Raw genomic sequence first — 19,509 nt, 5'->3', positions numbered from 1 at the left:
CCATTTGCGGGGGGTAACTTGACACTTTATCCTAGCAAACGAGTAATTTTGTGGGTTCTGCCATTTGCGGGGGATAACTCGACAAATTATCCTAGCAAACTGGTAGTTTTGTGGACGTCTTCTATGTAAATGCTTGCTTTCTGCTAATAAATGTATTCTTATCTTATAGCAAAGGCGAGGTGTGTGTGTGTGATTCATTTTGGTAAAACCGACCACTCCTAGAACCTAATTGAGATTTCTCCCAAAACAGACGCTTTCAGTGTGAATCCAGTGTGAGTTCAGAACTTTCCTTCCAGAACCTTCCAGAACAAGTCATGGTCCCGGGTCCAGGTTCAGGTCCAGGTCCAGGTCCAGGTCCAGGTCCAGGTCCAGGTCCAGGACCAGGTCCAGGACTACGTGTCTCTTGGCTCCAGCCTGCAGGACATGTCAAACAGCAGGTTCTGGTTGTCGTTGGTTCCTGGTTTCTGGTTCCTGGTTCCAGGACCAGGTCCAGGTCCAGGTACAGGTCCAGGTCCAGGTCCTGGTCCAGGTCCAGGTCCAGGTCCAGGTCCAGGACCAGGTCCAGGTCCAGGACCAGGTCCAGGTCCAGGTCCAGGTCTACGTGTCTCTTGGCTCCAGCCTGCAGGACATGTCAAACAGCAGGTTCTGGTTGTCGATGACCTGTAGTTGTCTCACGTAGGCCTTGGTCTGCAGGTGGGGGGGCGACGTCTCCGTATCCACGGCTACGGGACAGACAGGAAGGAAGTCAGGACATCCCATAATACCCCTGTGTGTGTGTGTGTGTGCATGTCCATGTGTGTGTGTGTGTCTCACCCAGCTGGCTGCTCCGGAAGCGGCGGATGCTCCTCACCATCTCAGCTACTTTGTGCTGCAGAAACAGAGACGGAGACGGAGTCATGACTGGACTAACAGCCTCATGATTGGACTAACAGCCTCATGATTGGACTAACAGTCTCATGATTGGACTAAAAGTCTCATGATTGGACTAACAGCCTCATGATTGGACTAACAGTCTCATGATTGGACTAACAGACTCATGATTGGACTAACAGACTTATGGTTGGACTAACAGTCTCATTATTGGACTAACAGTCTCATGATTGGACTAACAGTCTCATGATTGGACTAACACTCTCATGATTGGACTAACAGCCTCATGATTGGACTAACAGCCTCATGATTGGACTAACAGTCTCATTATTGGACTAACAGCCTCATGATTGGACTAACAGTCTCATGATTGGACTAACAGCCTCATGATTGGACTAACAGTCTCATGATTGGACTAACAGCCTCATGATTGGACTAACAGCCTCATGATTGGACTAACAGTCTCATGATTGGACTAAAAGTCTCATGATTGGACTAACAGCCTCATGATTGGACTAACAGTCTCATGATTGGACTAACAGACTCATGATTGGACTAACAGACTTATGGTTGGACTAACAGTCTCATTATTGGACTAACAGTCTCATGATTGGACTAACAGTCTCATGATTGGACTAACAGTCTCATGATTGGACTAACAGCCTCATGATTGGACTAACAGCCTCATGATTGGACTAACAGTCTCATTATTGGACTAACAGCCTCATGATTGGACTAACAGTCTCATGATTGGACTAACAGCCTCATGATTGGACTAACAGTCTCATGATTGGACTAACAGCCTCATGATTGGACTAACAGCCTCATGATTGGACTAACAGTCTCATGATTGGACTAACAGCCTCATGATTGGACTAACAGCCTCATGATTGGACTAACAGTCTCATGATTGGACTAACAGTCTCATGATTGGACTAACAGACTCATGATTGGACTAACAGACTTATGGTTGGACTAACAGTCTCATTATTGGACTAACAGTCTCATGATTGGACTAACAGTCTCATGATTGGACTAACACTCTCATGATTGGACTAACAGCCTCATGATTGGACTAACAGCCTCATGATTGGACTAACAGCCTCATGATTGGACTAACAGTCTCATGATTGGACTAACAGTCTCATGATTGGACTAACAGTCTCATGATTGGACTAACAGTCTCATGATTGGACTAACAGCCTCATGATTGGACTAACAGCCTCATGATTGGACTAACAGCCTCATGATTGGACTAACAGTCTCATGATTGGACTAACAGTCTCATGATTGGACTAACAGTCTCATGATTGGACTAACAGTCTCATGATTGGACTAACAGTCTCATGATTGGACTAACAGCCTCATGATTGGACTAACAGCCTCATGATTGGACTAACAGTCTCATGATTGGACTAACAGCCTCATGATTGGACTAACAGTCTCATGATTGGACTAACAGTCTCATGATTGGACTAACACTCTCATGATTGGACTAACAGCCTCATGATTGGACTACACACTCTCATGATTGGACTAACAGTCTCATGATTGGACTAACAGTCTCATGATTGGACTAACACTCTCATGATTGGACTAACAGTCTCATGATTGGACTAACAGCCTCATGATTGGACTAACAAGAAATAGAGATGGAATGTCATCATCTGACACGATGGACAACCTTAAACAAGTAAGCAAGTGTGCGTGTGTTGGTGTGTGTTACGTGTACTAGTATGGGGGGGCAGTTAGGTGTTTTCTCCTCTTTGCTCCTGCTCCTCTCTCTCTCCCTCCACTCTGTCTCATACTCACAGGTCCAGCCCATTCCCTCCACTCGGTTCCACCCCTCTCCACCGGTTGGGCCACCACTCAGCGGTCCCACCAATCATTTCAACTCGTCACCATATAAGAAGCACCTGTGTCCTAGCCATCAGGCTCTTCTCCTCCAGCTGCTCCTCCTGTGCTCCAGCCAACAGTCTCAGTACTTTGTTTCTTAGTTTGAGTCCTCAGTTAACTTTCCCCAGTAGTGCATTTTCAGTTTACAAACTTTCTCACTCAGCTTCTTACGGGGAAGGGACAGGGTAAGATGGGGTACCCTGTACACCGAACATCACATAGGTAATTTTTTGTTAAGTACACCAGGTTAGAGGTGAGTGCCACATGTTGTAACTTCATTTTTTAGGTAGAATAGGAAGTTTTATTTTGGCGAGGTAGGTTAGATTTTGTTGACTTTTAGAATAGCATTGTTTTGATTGCACCACCAGTCCCTTCCCTTAACCTTTTGTGTTGTTGGATTTTCAGAGACTTTTCGTTAATAAACAAGTCTTTCTGTTCACTTTACCCAGTTGTCAGTATTCCATTTCTTTCATTTTTGGGTATACACATGTTAATGTCCCTATGGAGCTAATTACCACCACCTTGGGACATTACAGTGTGCGTGTGTGTGTGTGTGTATTAGTGTGTGTGTCTCACCATCTTCTCAAAGTTCACCAAGTCTCCATGGAAGGACTTGCAGGACTCGTGGAGGAACGTCAGATCTGAGGAGAGGAGAGTCAGATCTTTACTTCCTCCTTCCTCCTTTACTTCCTCCTTCCTCCTTTACTTCCTCCCTCCCTTACTTCCTCCATCTTTCCTCCCTCCTCCCTCCTCTACTTCCCCCAGGTCTCACCTTTGAGCAGCAGGGGAGTGAAGGGGATCAACGGGGGTCTCAGGCTGAAGATCAGGTCCCTGTAGGACTTGTGGTTCCTGGACGGATCCTGGAAGAAGAGAGGACACTGGTTAAGGGGGGGAGGAAGTAAGTAAAGGAGGAAAAAGGAGGAAAAAGGAGGAAGATAGGATGGAAGTAAGGACATAAGGAAAGAAAGAGGAAGGAAGTAAAGGAGGAAGAAGGGAGAGCAGGTCTGGTCCAGGACTCACCGCCAGGCCCTCGAACTGCTGGAACTGTTTCCTGAACTTCCCCGGGAGACCCTGCAGAAGAGAGGAGGTTAGAGGTTACCCATGATCCTTCACTGCAGCCTGGACCGGGTCTGGGACCCCAGTCCGGTCCCAGAGTCCGGTCCCAGAGTCCGGTCCCAGAGTCGGGTCTGGTTCTGATGGATCTCAGATCAGGGACTAGTTTCCATACTTACCATACCTTCCCTGTGTGATGATGTCAGCATGACAATGTATATGTGTCATATACTGTATAGTCCTGGTAAAAGCTACAGTGGTCGCCAAGAAATTAACAAAGGAAATGCAACATGTTGCTGCCTATTTACATAACTCATGCCTCACTTTAAACTTAGAAAAAACTGTAACCATGTTTTTCACCAACAGGTGCATAGTGAAAGATTAGCCCAGAAGTCTCAGGAAATGGAAAATAAACAATGTGTATAAATTCAAGTATTTGGGTCTTACCCTTGACCAAACTCTCAGCTTTAAAAACCATGTTAAAAAAAAAGAGAAACACTGAATTTGAATCTTGCTAACCTCAGATACATGAGGAATTCACTCACAGTTGAGTCCAGTCTGTATCTGAATGCTATGATTATACCACATTTTTTATATTGTATTACAAGCTGGTCTCAGTCAAATAAAACAGTTCAAAACCCACTTGATTCATTATACAAAAGTGCCCTAAAAATCCACGATAAAAAACCATGTCACTCACTACCATCACTGTCATATACTCAACAAATATGACATTTTAAACTTTGAGAATCTGATAAAGCACTCTAATGTCAGAATTATCCATAATGCTGCAGCTCCCTGCTCTTTTTCTTTTTCTATACTAATGTTTATGTATTATTCCATCAACCTGCCCAGGGGCTACAGGTGGAAAATAGCAAGCTGCTACAACCTGGAAGCATGCATATTCTCTTGTACAAGATTAATGTCTTATAATGCACCGTCCCTGTTTTGAAATAAATACATAAATTACAAATTACTGGTTCTACTGGACCTCAGGTGAGGGATTAGGGTCCATACTGGTCCAGTAGAACCAGGACAGCTCTAATGGACGTGTGCAGGTGTGTCGTACCTCCCAGGTTAGCCGCAGACGGCTAACGGCCGGGTTGTCCAGTCCGAGGACGACGGCCAGGAAGGAGAGAAGATCCTGCTGCTGCTTACACCTGAAACAGAGAGGAGGGTTAGCTGAGAGGCTACTTCCTGTTCTGAGATGCTAGTTCCTGTTCTGAGATGCAAGTTCCTGTTGTTAGATGCTAGTTCCTGTTCCAGGATGCTAGTTCCTGTTCAAGGATGCTACTTCCTGTTCTGAGATGCTAGTTCCTGTTCTGAGATGCAAGTTCCTGTTGTTAGATGCTAGTTCCTGTTCTGAGATGCTAGTTCCTGTTCTTAGATTCTAGTTCCTGTTCCAGGATGCTAGTTCCTGTTCAAGGATGCTACTTCCTGTTCTTAGATGCTAGTTCCTGTTCTTAGATGCTACTTCCTGTTCCAGGATGCTAGTTCCTGCTCTTAGATAATACTTCCTGTTCTGAAATGATAGTTCCTGTTCTAGTATGCTAGTTCCTGTTCTAGTATTCTACTTCCTGTTCTGAAATGCTAGTTCCTGCTTGTTTCTCGGAGTTTTCGGACTCACAGCGCGGCGATCTTGATGAACTTGCGCAGCAGCTGGACTCTCTTGGGCAGCGAGCTGCACTGCAGGATCTCCGTGGCGACCCAGTGCTGAACTTCGCTGCAGCGCTGCAGTACCAGCTCCAGGTTCAGGGGGCGCCAGCGCGACTGCTCGCCGTGGAACACGTAGCACACGAACTCCACCTGCAGGAGAGACACGGGCAGGAACTTGGTGAACTTGGGTTCAGGAACCCCGGAGTCCGGGCTTTACTTATCTCACACTTTATATTTATGCATTTACTTATCTCGCACTTTATATTTATTTATTTACTTATCTCGCACTTTATATTTATTTATTTACTTATCTCACACTTTATATTTATTTATTTACTTATCTCACACTTTATATTTATTTATTTACTTATCTCACACTTTATATTTATTTATTTACTTATCTCACACTTTATATTTATTTATTTACTTATCTCACACTTTATATTTATTTATTTATTCATCTCACACTTTATATTTATTTATTTACTTATCTCACACTTTATATTTATTGATTTATTTTTTTACCTAACGCGCACTTTATATTTATTTTTTATATTTTAGTTATCTCGCACTTTTTTACTTATCTTGCACTCTATATTTATGCATTTACTTATATCGCATTTTATATATATTTATTAACACTTTATATTTATTTATTTATTTATCTACTTATCTCACACTTTATATTTATTTATTTCGCACTTTTGTTTTGTTTTTTTTCACATACAAATATACAACAGTTTTAAAAAGTACAGACGAACAGTATGTAAAAAAAAAGGAAATAAAAAAGAAATACAATATATCAGAAAAAGTGCGGGAGGAACCAGAAACCCATCAGGGCTTGTCGATGTTTATCCTGTAGAGAAAAAAACAATATCTATGGAAATATGTAAAACATGGACAACTAAGGAAAATAAGCTTAATTACTGAAAAACAAAAACAGGAATCTAATGAGGGAGAGAAGTTCTGGAAATGATGGTTAATCTTTACTAAGTTGGGCTAGTAAAAATGTTGTGATTTGTTTTTTTGAAAGTATTTGTACTCGAACGTTTTCTAATACGTTGGTAAGATGTTCCAATAAAGACAAACCTCTGAATCTAATTGAAAATTGTGAAAAAGTAGAGCTGAAAAAGGTGGATGGAGTTTGTTTGCAGACCTGATATTGAAATGATCAATTTGGGAATTGAATTGAAATAAAGAATGAAAACAGGTTGGAAGTAGCTCTGTTTTGTTTTCTGGTTTGGTTTGGCTTAATTTAGTTTTGTTTGTTTGATTGTTTGTCAGTGGTTGTTGTTTTGTTGTTGTTTCTTTTTTTAAGTGTAAGTTTGTTGGTTTTTTATATTGAAAGAATTCTGGATATCTTATTCTGGTATGTAAGACAGGCATTAAAGGTATTGTGACATCATTTTTAACATGCTTTTAACAGTATTAAAAGTCTTGGCCAACATCCCTCAAATGTGTCTAAAAGAGTGTAACAAGAAAAACTTCACTCTAGTACTCCATTCCTGGCTTTTTATGACAGTGTTTTTTTGCGCCGTGAAAAATGCTTCCTTTTCCCCTTTCCTGTCAATCATTGCTCCGCTCCTCCTCCCAACCTCCTCCAACCCAGCAATACGCTCACAGCGGCGTCGGAGAGTTAAGCCGGGAGCGACAGGCGAAGCATGCACGGAAAAGCAGCAGGGCGAAGCAGACAGTCCACAGCAAACAATCATAAAAATAAAGGCATGCAAGCAGCAGTGTCTCCTTATCTTAAGTCCAGTCAGTGGCCGCGGGTCTTCTTAGCAGTTTTCCTCCGGTGATTAGAACAAAAGAGGCTCTAAACAGCTCCGTGTTAAGTCTGATTTATGGTTCCGCGTTAAATCGACGCAGAGCCTACGCCGTAGGGTCTGCGTCGGTGTAACGCGGAACCATAAATCAGCCTTTATGGTGCGCTGGAGAGGAGACAGGGAGCTGGGTGGAGGGGGCGGTGATTTAGCGGGCCCTGACGTAACGATCCGCCACCAAACCACATGCGCCGTTTTTGCACAGTTATGCGGAAAATCCCAGAAAGCACACAATACACTGAATGTTAAAAGTTCGTTGTTTTTTGGGTGTAATTGATCAAGACACCCAACAAAACACAAAAAATCAAGAAAAATGTGTTTTTCATGTCACAATACCTTTAATATAAGCACTATGGTTCTGCCTGTTGCCTTTCCAGTCACTATTTTGTCAATAATGTTTCTGTTGATAATGTTTGTGTCAATAATGTTTGTGTTGATAATGTTTGTGTCAATAATGTTTGTGTTGATAATGTTTGTGTCAATAATGTTTGTGTTGATAATGTTTGTGTTGATAATGTTTCTGTTGATAATGTTTGTGTTGATAATGTTTGTGTCAATAATGTTTGTGTCAATAATGTTTGTGTTGATAATGTTTGTGTCAATAATGTTTGTGTCAATAATGTTTGTGTTGATAATGTTTGTGTCTTTGTGTTTATCGAACCTTTAGCAGCAGCTATTAGACAAAATCAAAATATTAAAGGTATACAATGCAAAATAGTAGAGCACAAAATAAGTCTTTATGCGGATGACGTACTCCTCTTCCTCCAGAACTCACGATCTTCACTATCACAGACAATCGCACTTATAGAGGGATTTTCATCTCTGTCTGATTATTCTATTAATTGGTCTAAATCCACCGTTTTGTGCGTGAACTGCAATTTTAGGAATATATCCAATACTCAATTACAATCAGGGAACATTAGATATTTAGGCATAAACATCTCCCCTAGGCTGTCAGAGTTAATAAAATTAAATTATGTTCAGCTTATAAAGAAAATAGAAGATGATCTTGCTAGATGGAGCTCTCTCCCCATTTCACTCATGGGTAGAATAGCCACCATTAAAATGATGGTTTTACCAAAAGTAAATTATTTTTTCTCAATGATACCATTCAAACCCCCTATTTCCTGGTTTAAATCGCTGGACTCAGGTGTTTCAAAATTTCTGTGGAAAAATAAAACTCCACGCATTAGTTTAAAGACATTGCAGAAATCTAAAGAATATGGAGGTTTAGAGCTACCTAACTTTCAGTATTACTTCCTTGCCAATAAATTACAGTATATTGTAAAATGGTCAAAGGATCATCCTTTAGATAGTCAATGGCTGGACTCAGAGCAAGTGTTTTGCAACGAACTAGAAATCTCAGAGTTACCATTTATTAGTCAAAGTATCAAACGTCATCAATGTTTCAAAAGCATTAATATTAGCACAACTTTATCAGCTTGGTGGGAATTTCTTAAAGTAGCTAAAATTTCACTTTTTCCATGTGACCGTACACCCATATGGAACAACCCGGACATCGTGAAAAATGATAAAAAGATGGTTAACTTCGTTCAATGGAGAGATCAAGGAATACGGTATTTACAGCACGTAATTGTAGGAGGACAGTTTGTACCTTTCAATACACTTATGGTTCAATACGGAGTTAGCAGGAGTAAATTTTTAGAGTATCAACAACTCAAGGCCATAATAAATAAAACATACAAAATTAGACAATTAGACTTACAACTTCCCGCTAAGATAATAGATTTATTAAATCTAAGCAATTTAAAGTTGTTATCAAAACTTTACAGGTTAGTGTCTAAACTGGACGAGTCAGTCTCTCTCCCGATCTCCAAGTGGGAGGCGGATCTCTCTCTGACTACCGACCAGCTTTCTTGGTCACAAATATGCTTAAATACGTTTACTATGACTAAAAACCCAAACTTACAACTTATACAGTATAAAGTTCTTCATAGAATACATTATACTGGACAAAGGATGTTCCAGATGGGCTTTGTCACCTCTAATATCTGTTCACAGTGCACAGAGAACACCCCAGATAATTATATGCATGCTTTATGGTTCTGTACACCGGTACAGAGGTTCTGGAAGGAGATTTGTGAGGATTTATCCACATGGATCGACCACAGAATCCCAGTGTGCCCCACGGTGTGTATATTAGGTCACCTGGGAGACACTCAAATAGATCCTAATTGGACACACCGGGTTCTTACTGCCTTATGTATCGCAAAGAAAACCATTCTAGTAAATTGGAAACAAAAATCCAGTTTATGTATCAACCATTTTAGGAATCTTTTATCAGATCATATTAGTAGTGAGATAATGTCTGCCTCCACTGAACAACACTCGGCTGAATTGCACTCTCTGTGGTCCCCGATTATTGGCCTCGTTACCTAGTGGGGGCGGGGGGGGGGTGATCTCGTAGCCCTTGGGGTTGGGGGTCGGCTTGGGGGGTCTGGGGCGCGGGCCTCTGGTGGCCCCTGGGGGGCGGTGGGTGGGGCCGCGGGGTCCTGTCCCTGGCCGGTGGGGGCCTTGGGGGCCTGTGGGGGGGGGTACCTCATGGCGGTGGGGGGGGGGGTGGCTGGGGAGGGCTCGGGCGGGGGGCGGTGGCTTGGGCGTCTCCGGGCCTCCTGGGGGGGGCTGGGCCGTGGACGTGGGGGTCCCACCCGGAGGGCCCGGTCCTGCCTGGGTGGGGGGTGGCTGTCTGCGCTGGGGGGGCATTGCTGCCTTGGTCCTCCGTCGCTGGGCGGGGGCCAAGTGCCCCTGCGGATGTGGGGACTCCGTGACCCTTGGGGTGTCCGCCGGGGTGGCCTCGGGGGGGGGGGTGGGGCCGGGTCCGGAGATCGGGCCTCCCCTGACCGGGGGGTGCACGGGCGGGCGCGGCGGCGGGGTGGCGCCATTCCCAGGTATCTATGTCTTATGTTGTCAGTATGAATGGGAGGATGTTGGACCGTTTCCCCCTCCGTCTGGGGGCTCCGGCGGCTCCGGGGGCGCCCGTGGAGGTACGGTGGGGCCCTGGCCCGGCTCGGGGGGCCGGCCCCCGTCTACTGGATGGCCGGTGGGGGGACGCGGGTGTCTTATCAGGGCCAGCTTTGCTGGTCCTGCCTCCTGGCTTCGGCCTCCGCTCCCCCTCTTGCCCCCCCTACACGATTCATACGCACATAGGCGAAAGGCGGGGGGTCCGGGTCGTGGGGGGCACTGTCCCGCGTGGCCCGGCACTCCCCGCCTCACGGTTTTAACAGCAAATTAGACACTGCACATTCAACACTTTATAAACACACTTGACAAGGACACGTAGTTCGGGAGGGGGGGGGGGTCGGTGTCAATCGATACTTGGCCCTCCCTCCTCCCTGTTTTTATGGCATTAATCACATGCACTCAACACAAGGGGCGGGAGGGGGTCCCACATCACCCGCGTTCCCTCACCGGCCTGGGCCTCGGACGGGTGGGTCGGGTTACCCGGGCCTGGCGGGGCCCGCCGTGCAGCCTGGGGTGCCTTCTGGCGGTGCTGGACCCCCCCGGGGAGGGGGAAACGGTGCGTGATTGTATGTCTGTGTCGGTGAGAATGCGGTATGGAAGGGTCCTGCCATGGAGGATTTGAGCCTCCATTGGCAGGACATCAAAAACTTAATAATTTATCAATATTATATTATACAAAGATGGTTATTATTATTATTATTATTATTATTATTAGTATTATTATTATTATTATTATGTATAGTATATTATATTATTATTAGTATAGGTATCGGATAGGTGAATGGATGAATGAATGGGATGCCTGGGTCTGGGGCCCTCCGTTGTCGGGCCTGCGCGGGTGTCGCCTTGTTGGGGGGTTCCCTCTCTCCGGGCCCGTCTCCGGTCCCCCCCGCTGCCTCTACGGCGGGGCGCCCCTCTGGTCTTGGAGGGCCACTTTCGTGGGGGACGGGTGCGCCTGCCCGCGTCGGCGGCCGGGGCGGCTCTGTCTCTCCGGGCAGGCTGGCCCCCTGCCGGGTGGGGGTCGTTGGCCTGAAGGGTGAGGGCCTCCCGGCCGCGTGTCCGGCCTGGACCGGGTGGCCGGGGATTGCCTGGGTCGCGGTCCGCCGCCGCGGGATCCCTGGCTGCTTCTTTCCGCGCCGTGGGGGCCCCGCCCGCGGGCCCCCTCGGCCGCCGCCGGGCGGGGGGGGGGCCTCGCAGGCGGTGGGTTGCCTCCCTCCTACTTCTCCCCTCTGTGGGGTTTGCCGGTGGCCTGGGTTCCGGGCTCTTCCTTGTCGGCCTCTGGTCTCGCGGGTGGCGGGGTCGCTCCCCCCCCTCCCCCACTATAGATACACTTCAGGTGGAGCTTTGTTTGGTTTATTACACACACACACACACACACACACACATACACACATATAGTCATTTAGTCACATGCACACACACACACACACACACACACACACACACACACACACACACACACACACACACACGCATGATCATATACATACACACACACACACATAGACATACACACTGGCTTGTTCACCTGCATGCTGGCTCTCTAGTTTTTGGGTCTAGGTAGCGGTAGCGATAGCTTAGCTCAGACTGCGATCAGATCTCAAGATTTAGGTCGATTGCTGTTCGTGTTTTGGTTGGCTCCGTGCCGGTTTCGTGCTTTGTTTGTGGTTTTTTTGTTGCAGATTTCCAGTGCTTGACGTGTGTCTCCGTGTGTTCCTGCTTCCTGGATTGGCAGCGGATGTCGTCACCCCCCCCCCACCCCCTCCCCCCCCCAAAAAAAAACAAAAAAAAAAAAAAAAACAAAAAAACACTGGGTTTGTATGTGTATGTTTATGTATGTGTACGCATATGTGTACGTATATATATGTATATATTACATATAGTAATAATGCACATATATACACTTTTGGTTTCTACCGTCATGGTATAATTCAATAATATGTGTGCAGACAAGGTAAAAAAAAAAAAAAAAAAAAAAAAAAAAAAAAAAAAAAAAGATAATGTTTGTGTCAATAATGTTTGTGTTGATAATGTTTGTGTCAATAATGTTTGTGTTGATAATGTTTGTGTTGATAATGTTTGTGTTGATAATGTTTGTGTTGATAATGTTTGTGTTGATAATGTTTGTGTTGATAATGTTTGTGTTGATAATGTTTGTGTTGATAATGTTTGTGTTGATAATGTTTGTGTCGATAATGTTTGTGTTGATAATGCTTGTGTTGATAATGTTTGTGTTGATAATGTTTGTGTTGATAATGTTTGTGTTGATAATGTTTGTGTTGATAATGTTCGTAGTGTGATGTGACTGAATAAAGAATTTCAAACAAAAACCTCCACCGACCTCGTGGACGCAGCTGAACAGCTCCCAGTCGAACGCCACCAGCTGATTGGCCACTTCCTCGGCCGACATGTCGTGGAGTTTGCTGTCGCCCGGAGTCCAGTGGATTTCCTCCGGAAGGGGCAGCTGGGGGCAGGAAGTGACATCATTAGCAGCTGGGGGGGCAGGAAGTGACATCATTAGCAGCTGGGGGGGCAGGACGTGACATCATTAACACCTCTGTGTCTCTGCAGCCTGCGGTTCCACCTCCGGACCTCCGGGGGGCGACGGAGCAGCGATCAACCCTCGATACTATTACTATACTATTGATAAAGTTTAAAAGACACTTTGATCAAATCAGCTCTGCTTGTTTTTGTGCAAAGAAGAAAAACATCAGTTATTCTGCGCTAAAATTAGAAAACATCTTATCTAAGTCAGGTTTGGACTTGGAACAGGTCAAGGTCCAGAACCAGGAATATTTTTTGTTTTTGTTATTTTTCTTTTTTTTTTCTTTCTTTTTTCTTTTCTTGTATTACTTTATATTTATGTATTTACTTATCTCGCACTTTATATTTATTTATTTTTATTTTTTTACTTATCTAGCACTTCATATTATTATTTTTTTACTTATTTCGCCCTTTCCAGCCTCTGCTGGCCCCCCTGCTGCTGCGGCGCCACGGAAACCTCGACATCAACATTTATCACAGATCAGACATCATCAATCGATGGGCTGATCGATTGACCAATCAGCTGATCAGTTGATCGATCGATTGATCAGTTGATCGATCAGTTGATCAGCTGATTGATCAATCGATCAGCTCGGCGGGTCTCACCAGCGAGTCGAGCTCGGCCGGCTCGCAGGCGAACAGGTGTGTGTTGACGCCCAGCGTGGTGAACACGGCCTCGTCGCTGGGCCGGAACGGCGCCTTCTCCCCGGCCGACGTCACGGCCACCAGGACCAGGGACCCGGTTACCGGCTGGTCCTCGCTGTACTGGAGCTTCTCCCGGACCAGCGCCAGGATCTCCCCGACCCGGCAGGACAGCCGGCTCCGGATCGTCACGTAGGAGTGGTCGGGGGTGTACACCCTGCAGAAGACTGCAGAATACATGAAATGTATAGTAAATACAAGGTAACTACATGGTCATTGAAGTGTAATTAGCTGGTAACTACCTCAAATATAGGTTATAATTTCCTGGTAGTTTGCAGAAAAATACTTAGTAATTACCTGGTACTTACTTAGAAATAATTCATGTAATTTCAGAGTAAATACATGTAAATTGACTGGTAGTTACCAATATTAACCTAGTAAATACCTTTAATTTCTGTAAGTTCCCATCTAATGTCTTTGTAATTACCTAGTAATGTTTAGTTTAAACAACCAGGTATTTACCATGTTATTACATGGTATTACAAGACTAGGGGGGCACTAGGACCCTGCAGAAGACTGGGGGGGCATTAGGACCCTGCAGAAGACTGGGGGGGCATTAGGACCCTGCAGAAGACTGGGGGGGCACTAGGACCCTGCAGAAGACTGGGGGGGCACTAGGACCCTGCAGAAGACTGGGGGGGCACTAGGACCCTGCAGAAGACTGGGGGGGCACTAGGACCCTGCAGAAGACTGGGGGGGGCACTAGGACCCTGCAGAAGACTGGGGGGGGCACTAGGACCCTGCAGCCCGGCAGCAGAACCGTCTCGGCCGCCGTTGTGTTTTGGTTCCAGGCTCCGCCCCCATTATGTGTGTGTGTGAGTGTATGAGTGTGTATTTGTGTGTCAGTGTTTGTATGTGTGTGTGTGTGCATTATTACCTTTTATGTAAAGCGTTTTGCGTTGCATTGTTTATTTTGTATGAAAAGCGCTAAACAAATAAACATTGATTTGATTTGATGTGTGTGTGTATATGTGTGTATATGTGTGTGTATATGAGTAAGTGTCTGGGTTTCCTACTCTCGTCCGAGCCCCTGAACGCCTCTCTCAGCTGCAGACAGGTATGTGTGTGTGCGGGGTGTGTACATGTATATATGAGTGTGTATGTGTGCGGGTGTTCAGGTTTCCTACTCTCGTCCGAGCCCCTGAACGCCTCCCTGGGCTGCAAACAGGCGTCGATGCGTCTGAAATGTCTGAAAAGCGGCCGAACTTGTTTCCTGCGAGTTTCCTTCTCCTCCTCGGACCTGAGACACAAAACACATGTTTACTTTATTATAAACTATTGTGAATTTATATTCTGAATTCATTTCAATTTGGTTTTATTTATAATCCTGACATTTGCAAAAGAAAAATATGGAGGTAGATTTGTTTCTTAATTATTCAAGAAAGATTGCTTTAATCAAAAAAATATATTTTCAATAAAAAAAAATGTCACTTCAATAAAAAAAAAATGATTTCAATCAAAGAAAAAAGTTTTCGTTTGAATGCAAAGAAATATTTGAGACTAAAAGAAATGCATTTTTTGTTTTGTTTTTTTTGTTTGAAACAACTTGTAGTGTTGTTTTGTGTTTGGGCCATATTATTATGGGTAGGATATTTTTGTCTTTATCATTTAATCAAAAAAGTTGCTTCAAAAAGAAAAAAATATTTTCAATAAAAAAAAAAAATCACTTTAATCAAAAAAAAACTTTTTCAATCAAAGAAAAAAAGTGTTTGAACACAAAGAAATATTTGAGACCCAAAAAATTGCATTTGAACAATTTTGTTTGGATCGAAAATATTTTTTTCGATTTGAAGTGAACATTTTTTGAATAATTAAGAAACAAATCTCTATAGAAAAAACAGACGTAACTTTTGTTTTCAAACATTTTCAAATTTGCAGAAGAAAAACAAAAGGACTTTTCTGAAACTTCTGTTTTTTCAGATCGTTTAAAGGTTATAAAGGTTAATTTAAAGGTTATAAAGGTTAATTTAAAGGTTATAACCATTCAGAACTTCCAGTGGAGCTAGCATAATGCTGCGTTAGCATCTTTTGAGTAAAACTATTATCTTCCAATTTGTGGAACTAAAGTTGATTTAAAATTGAGCTACTATAATAAACCAAGCTAACTAGCATAATACTAGCACAAACTTCCCGCTGCCGTTTCTGAATTTACGACTCAAATTCTCACAAACGTACAAAACAAAAAAAACTTTTTTTTTACTTCACTAAAACAAAACCCGCAACATTTAACTTGTTTTCTTTTCCTGCAAATTATGTTCAGAAAATCTGAAATTCTGAATTTTTCAATTTTCATGCTAATTCTGTTATGCTAATAAGCTAGGTTTATTATGCTACCAAGCTTGGTTTATTATGCTACCAAGCTAGGTTTATTATGCTACCAAGCTAAGTTTATCGTGCTACTTAGCTAGGTTTATTATGCTACCAAGCTAGGTTTATTATGCTACCAAGCTAGGTTTATTATGCTACCAAGCTAGGTTTATTATGCTACTTAGCTAGGTTTATTATGCTACTTAGCTAGGTTTATTATGCTACTAAGCTAGGTTTATTATGTTACTTAGCTAGGTTTATTATGCTACTAAGCTAGGTTTATTATGCTACTTAGCTAGGTTCATTTTGCTAGCTCGATTTTAAATCAACTTTATTTCCACGAATTGCAGGAACCAAAAAACACGTCCCAAATAAGAGCTGAGACTGTTGCACAGGAAGTGTGTGTGTGTGTGTGTGTGTGTGTGTGTGTGTGTGTGTGTGTGTTATTGTGTGTGTGTGTCTTACGGGCAGTGTAAGATCTCCGTCCATCTCTGCAGTTTCAGAACATCTTCCACCAGCTCCGGGAACCGACTCAGATCCTGAACCGCAGACATGTAGAGTTCCTGCACGGAAACACAACACACACCTGAGGAGGGAGAAGAGGTGGAGGAGGAGGAGGTTTGGGTGGAGGTGGAGGAGGTTTGGGTGGAGGAGGAGGAGAAGGATGAAGGAAACAGTCCCGCTATAGCAGGATGAAGAAAACAGTCCCGCTATAGCAGGGCTCTAGCACGATGGTCTGATCTCAGGTGATTCCTCTCTGACTGATCCCACACATGAAAAGGGTCACACCTCGGACCTGGTTGTGTCGCCTGATTTATGGATCTAAGCTCAGGTCCTGGAGGTGTTTGGACTCTGAAGGTCTGAAGGTCCAGCATTAGACCAGGTCCAGTTCTGGACGTGTGTGTGTGTATGTGTGTGTGTGTGTGTGTGTGTATATGTGTGTATAGGTGTGTAGTTGTGGTTGTGTACCTTGGGGAAGCAGTTGCTCCTCTCTCCCTCCTCCTGCAGTAATTCTCTGTAGGTTTCCAGGTACCTGAACGCCACGTTCAGAACGGCCTGCTTCCTCTCCGCCGTGGTCATCCCTCCATCCATCTGTCCATCCCTCCCTCTCATCCCTCCATCCGTCTGTCCATCCCTCCCTCTCTCCCCCACTCCTCCTCCTCTCCCCCTCTCCGTCTCTCCATCCCTCCCTCCACCTTCTCCTTCCAGGCTGAATCTGGAAAAGGTTGCGTTAAGGAGAAAATGTCTCTGAAGCTCTGAACAAATAAAGGTAACACCTGTATTCCACTCTGCCGTTGTCTTGGCCAGAGCCGCCCAAGGCATAAGCGACTAGAGCTGGGTATCGTCACTGAGGTCCCGATACGATACGATTCCGATACACCAGGTCCCAAGTCCATACGATTTCCGGTACGATTCGATATCGATATTCTAGTTACAACACCAATTTTGCTTTGGCAATCGAAAGGTTTCTCAAACAGACTAAGGGTTGGTAGAGGGAGCAACGCCCAGGACTGAGTACGTAGGAGCACTTGGTGAAAAATGGGGGGAAAAGATCGTGATAAAAAACAAAAAAAAAAATTATATATATTTTTTAAAATTGATACTTGGATTTATGTATCAATAATCGTTCCTACACATGTATATCGATAAAATATCGATACATCGATATTTTTAACCCACCCCTATAAGCGAACTAAGCGGCTGCTTAGGTCCCCGTGACCACTAGGGGGCCCCCAAGAGTTAAAAAAAATAAAAAATAAAAAAAAAATATATATATATATATATATATATATATATATATATATATATATATATATATATATTCTCAAATTTGCAGAAGAAATCTAAAAAGGACTTTTCTGAAACTTCTGTTTTTTCAGATTGTTTAAAGGTTATAAAGGTTAATTTAAAGGTTATAAAGGTTAATTTAAAGGTTATAACCATTCAGAACTTCCAGTGTAGCTAGCATAATGCTGAGTTAGCATCTTTTGAGTAAAACTATTATCTTCCAATTTGTGGAGCTAAAGTTGATTTAAAATTGAGCTACTATAATAAACCAAGCTAACTAGCATAATACTAGCACAAACTTCTCACTTAAACACAAATTTGTAGAAAATAAGAATTTCAAAATTAAACCTGCCGTTTCTGAATTTACGACTCAAATTCTCACAAACGTACAAAACAAAACAAAACCCGCAACATTTAACTTTTTTTCTTTTCCTGTAAATTATGTTCAGAAAATCTGAAATTCTGAATTTCTTTTCAATTTTCATGCTAATTCTGTAATGCTAATAAGCTAGGTTTATTATGCTACTTAGCTAGGTTTATTATGCTACTTAGCTAGGTTTATCATGCTACTTAGCTAGGTTTATTATGCTACTTAGCTAGGTTTATCATGCTACCAAGCTAGGTTTATTATGCTACTCAGCTAAGTTTATTTTGCTACTAAGCTAGGTTTATTATGCTACTTAGCTAGGTTCATTTTGCTAGCTCAATTTTAAATCAACTTTATTTCCACAAATTGCAGGAACCAAAAAATATTTTGAAAAACGTCCCAAATAAGAGCTGAGACTGTTGCACAGGAAGTGTGTGTGTGTGTGTGCGTGCGTGCGTGCGTGCGTGCCTATATATATATATATATATATATATATAATTATTTTTTTATGTGTGAGTGATGATTCATACATTATCAAAGGTATGTTATTGTACAACAACACAGTTTGTGTGTATATAACTGGCAGTTATTAGTATTAACAACAAAGTTGACAAATAAAAAAAGTCAAAGGTTTTTATTACAGAAGTTTATTTAGATTTTTTTCTCCCTAATTTTACCAAAGCTTTTGCACATTTTTACATAGTTTTAAGAACTAATTATTTAATGTAATATTTGATTTTTAAACCATTTTCGTTACCTTGTTTCTGGTCCCTCTTTTCATTTACATCATTATTTAAGTTTTATTTAATTTTTTTATTCTATTTAATAATGTCTGTTTTTGTACATTTGAATTTATTCTTATATGGAGAACATTTTGACGAGGTTCTGTTCATCTAAATTGAGTGATTTTAAATATAGTTCTAGTTTTCGTACTACTTTGTTGCACATTGCTGTTGCAGTTTATTTAAAACCAAAAATAAAGTAGAATTCGGAATTACTATTTCCTTGTAAACTCGAAGGAAAATAGTTTCAATCGGAATTATTTAATACGGAATAATTAATTCTGATTTAAAAACATCATGTAACCATTGCCATTATGTGGTTTTGTTTTGTTCTTCTGAACAAACAGACGGACGGTTAAACCCTGGGAGGAGCTTTACGTTCCGTTCACCTGGAGACGAGCGGAGGCGGATAGAAGATAAAAGGCCTGCAGGCCCGAACAGAGCGGCTGCACCTGAAGGTGAACCTGGAACCGGCCAATGGGAGCGGGTTTGGGGGTTAGGGAGCGGTCGGGGTTTAGAGGATACTGCTGCAGCAGGACCTGCTGGAGCCTGTCGGCCGTCAGGAAGATGGGGTGTGTCAGCATGAAGTCATCCAGCAGCGTTTCTGCAGACACAGACAGGGAAACAGGGAGAGGTCAGTACGGATGTACCTGAACGCACCGCAGGTACCTGAACGCACCGAAGGTACCTGAACGCACCGCAGGCACCTGAACGCACCGAAGGCACCTGAACGCACCGC

The 19,509-nt window shown here is 43.2% G+C and overlaps 1 protein-coding gene across 1 annotated transcript in view; it reads right to left on the bottom strand.

Moving 5' to 3' along the window:
• Positions 1-239: 239 nt before the first annotated feature.
• rapgefl1 (Rap guanine nucleotide exchange factor (GEF)-like 1) overlaps positions 240-19,509 on the bottom strand; it is a 30,369-nt gene continuing 11,099 nt past the window's right edge. Inside the window, exons 3-15 of the mRNA XM_061711503.1 lie at positions 19,296-19,374; positions 16,803-17,049; positions 16,299-16,396; positions 14,654-14,766; positions 13,431-13,693; positions 12,622-12,744; positions 5,447-5,625; positions 4,889-4,979; positions 3,787-3,837; positions 3,539-3,626; positions 3,343-3,407; positions 814-868; positions 240-722 (exon numbers count right to left, since the gene is read on the bottom strand). Coding sequence (XP_061567487.1) covers positions 598-722; positions 814-868; positions 3,343-3,407; positions 3,539-3,626; positions 3,787-3,837; positions 4,889-4,979; positions 5,447-5,625; positions 12,622-12,744; positions 13,431-13,693; positions 14,654-14,766; positions 16,299-16,396; positions 16,803-17,049; positions 19,296-19,374 — 1,577 coding nt within the window. The 3' untranslated portion in view covers positions 240-597. The remainder of the gene's footprint in view (positions 723-813; positions 869-3,342; positions 3,408-3,538; positions 3,627-3,786; positions 3,838-4,888; positions 4,980-5,446; positions 5,626-12,621; positions 12,745-13,430; positions 13,694-14,653; positions 14,767-16,298; positions 16,397-16,802; positions 17,050-19,295; positions 19,375-19,509) is intronic.

Source organism: Cololabis saira, chromosome 21, assembly GCF_033807715.1.
Source record: "Cololabis saira isolate AMF1-May2022 chromosome 21, fColSai1.1, whole genome shotgun sequence".
NCBI classification, from domain to species: Eukaryota; Metazoa; Chordata; class Actinopteri; order Beloniformes; family Belonidae; genus Cololabis; species Cololabis saira.
The sequence above is the reverse complement of the archived record's forward strand: the minus strand, read 5'-3'. Positions and strand labels throughout refer to the sequence as shown.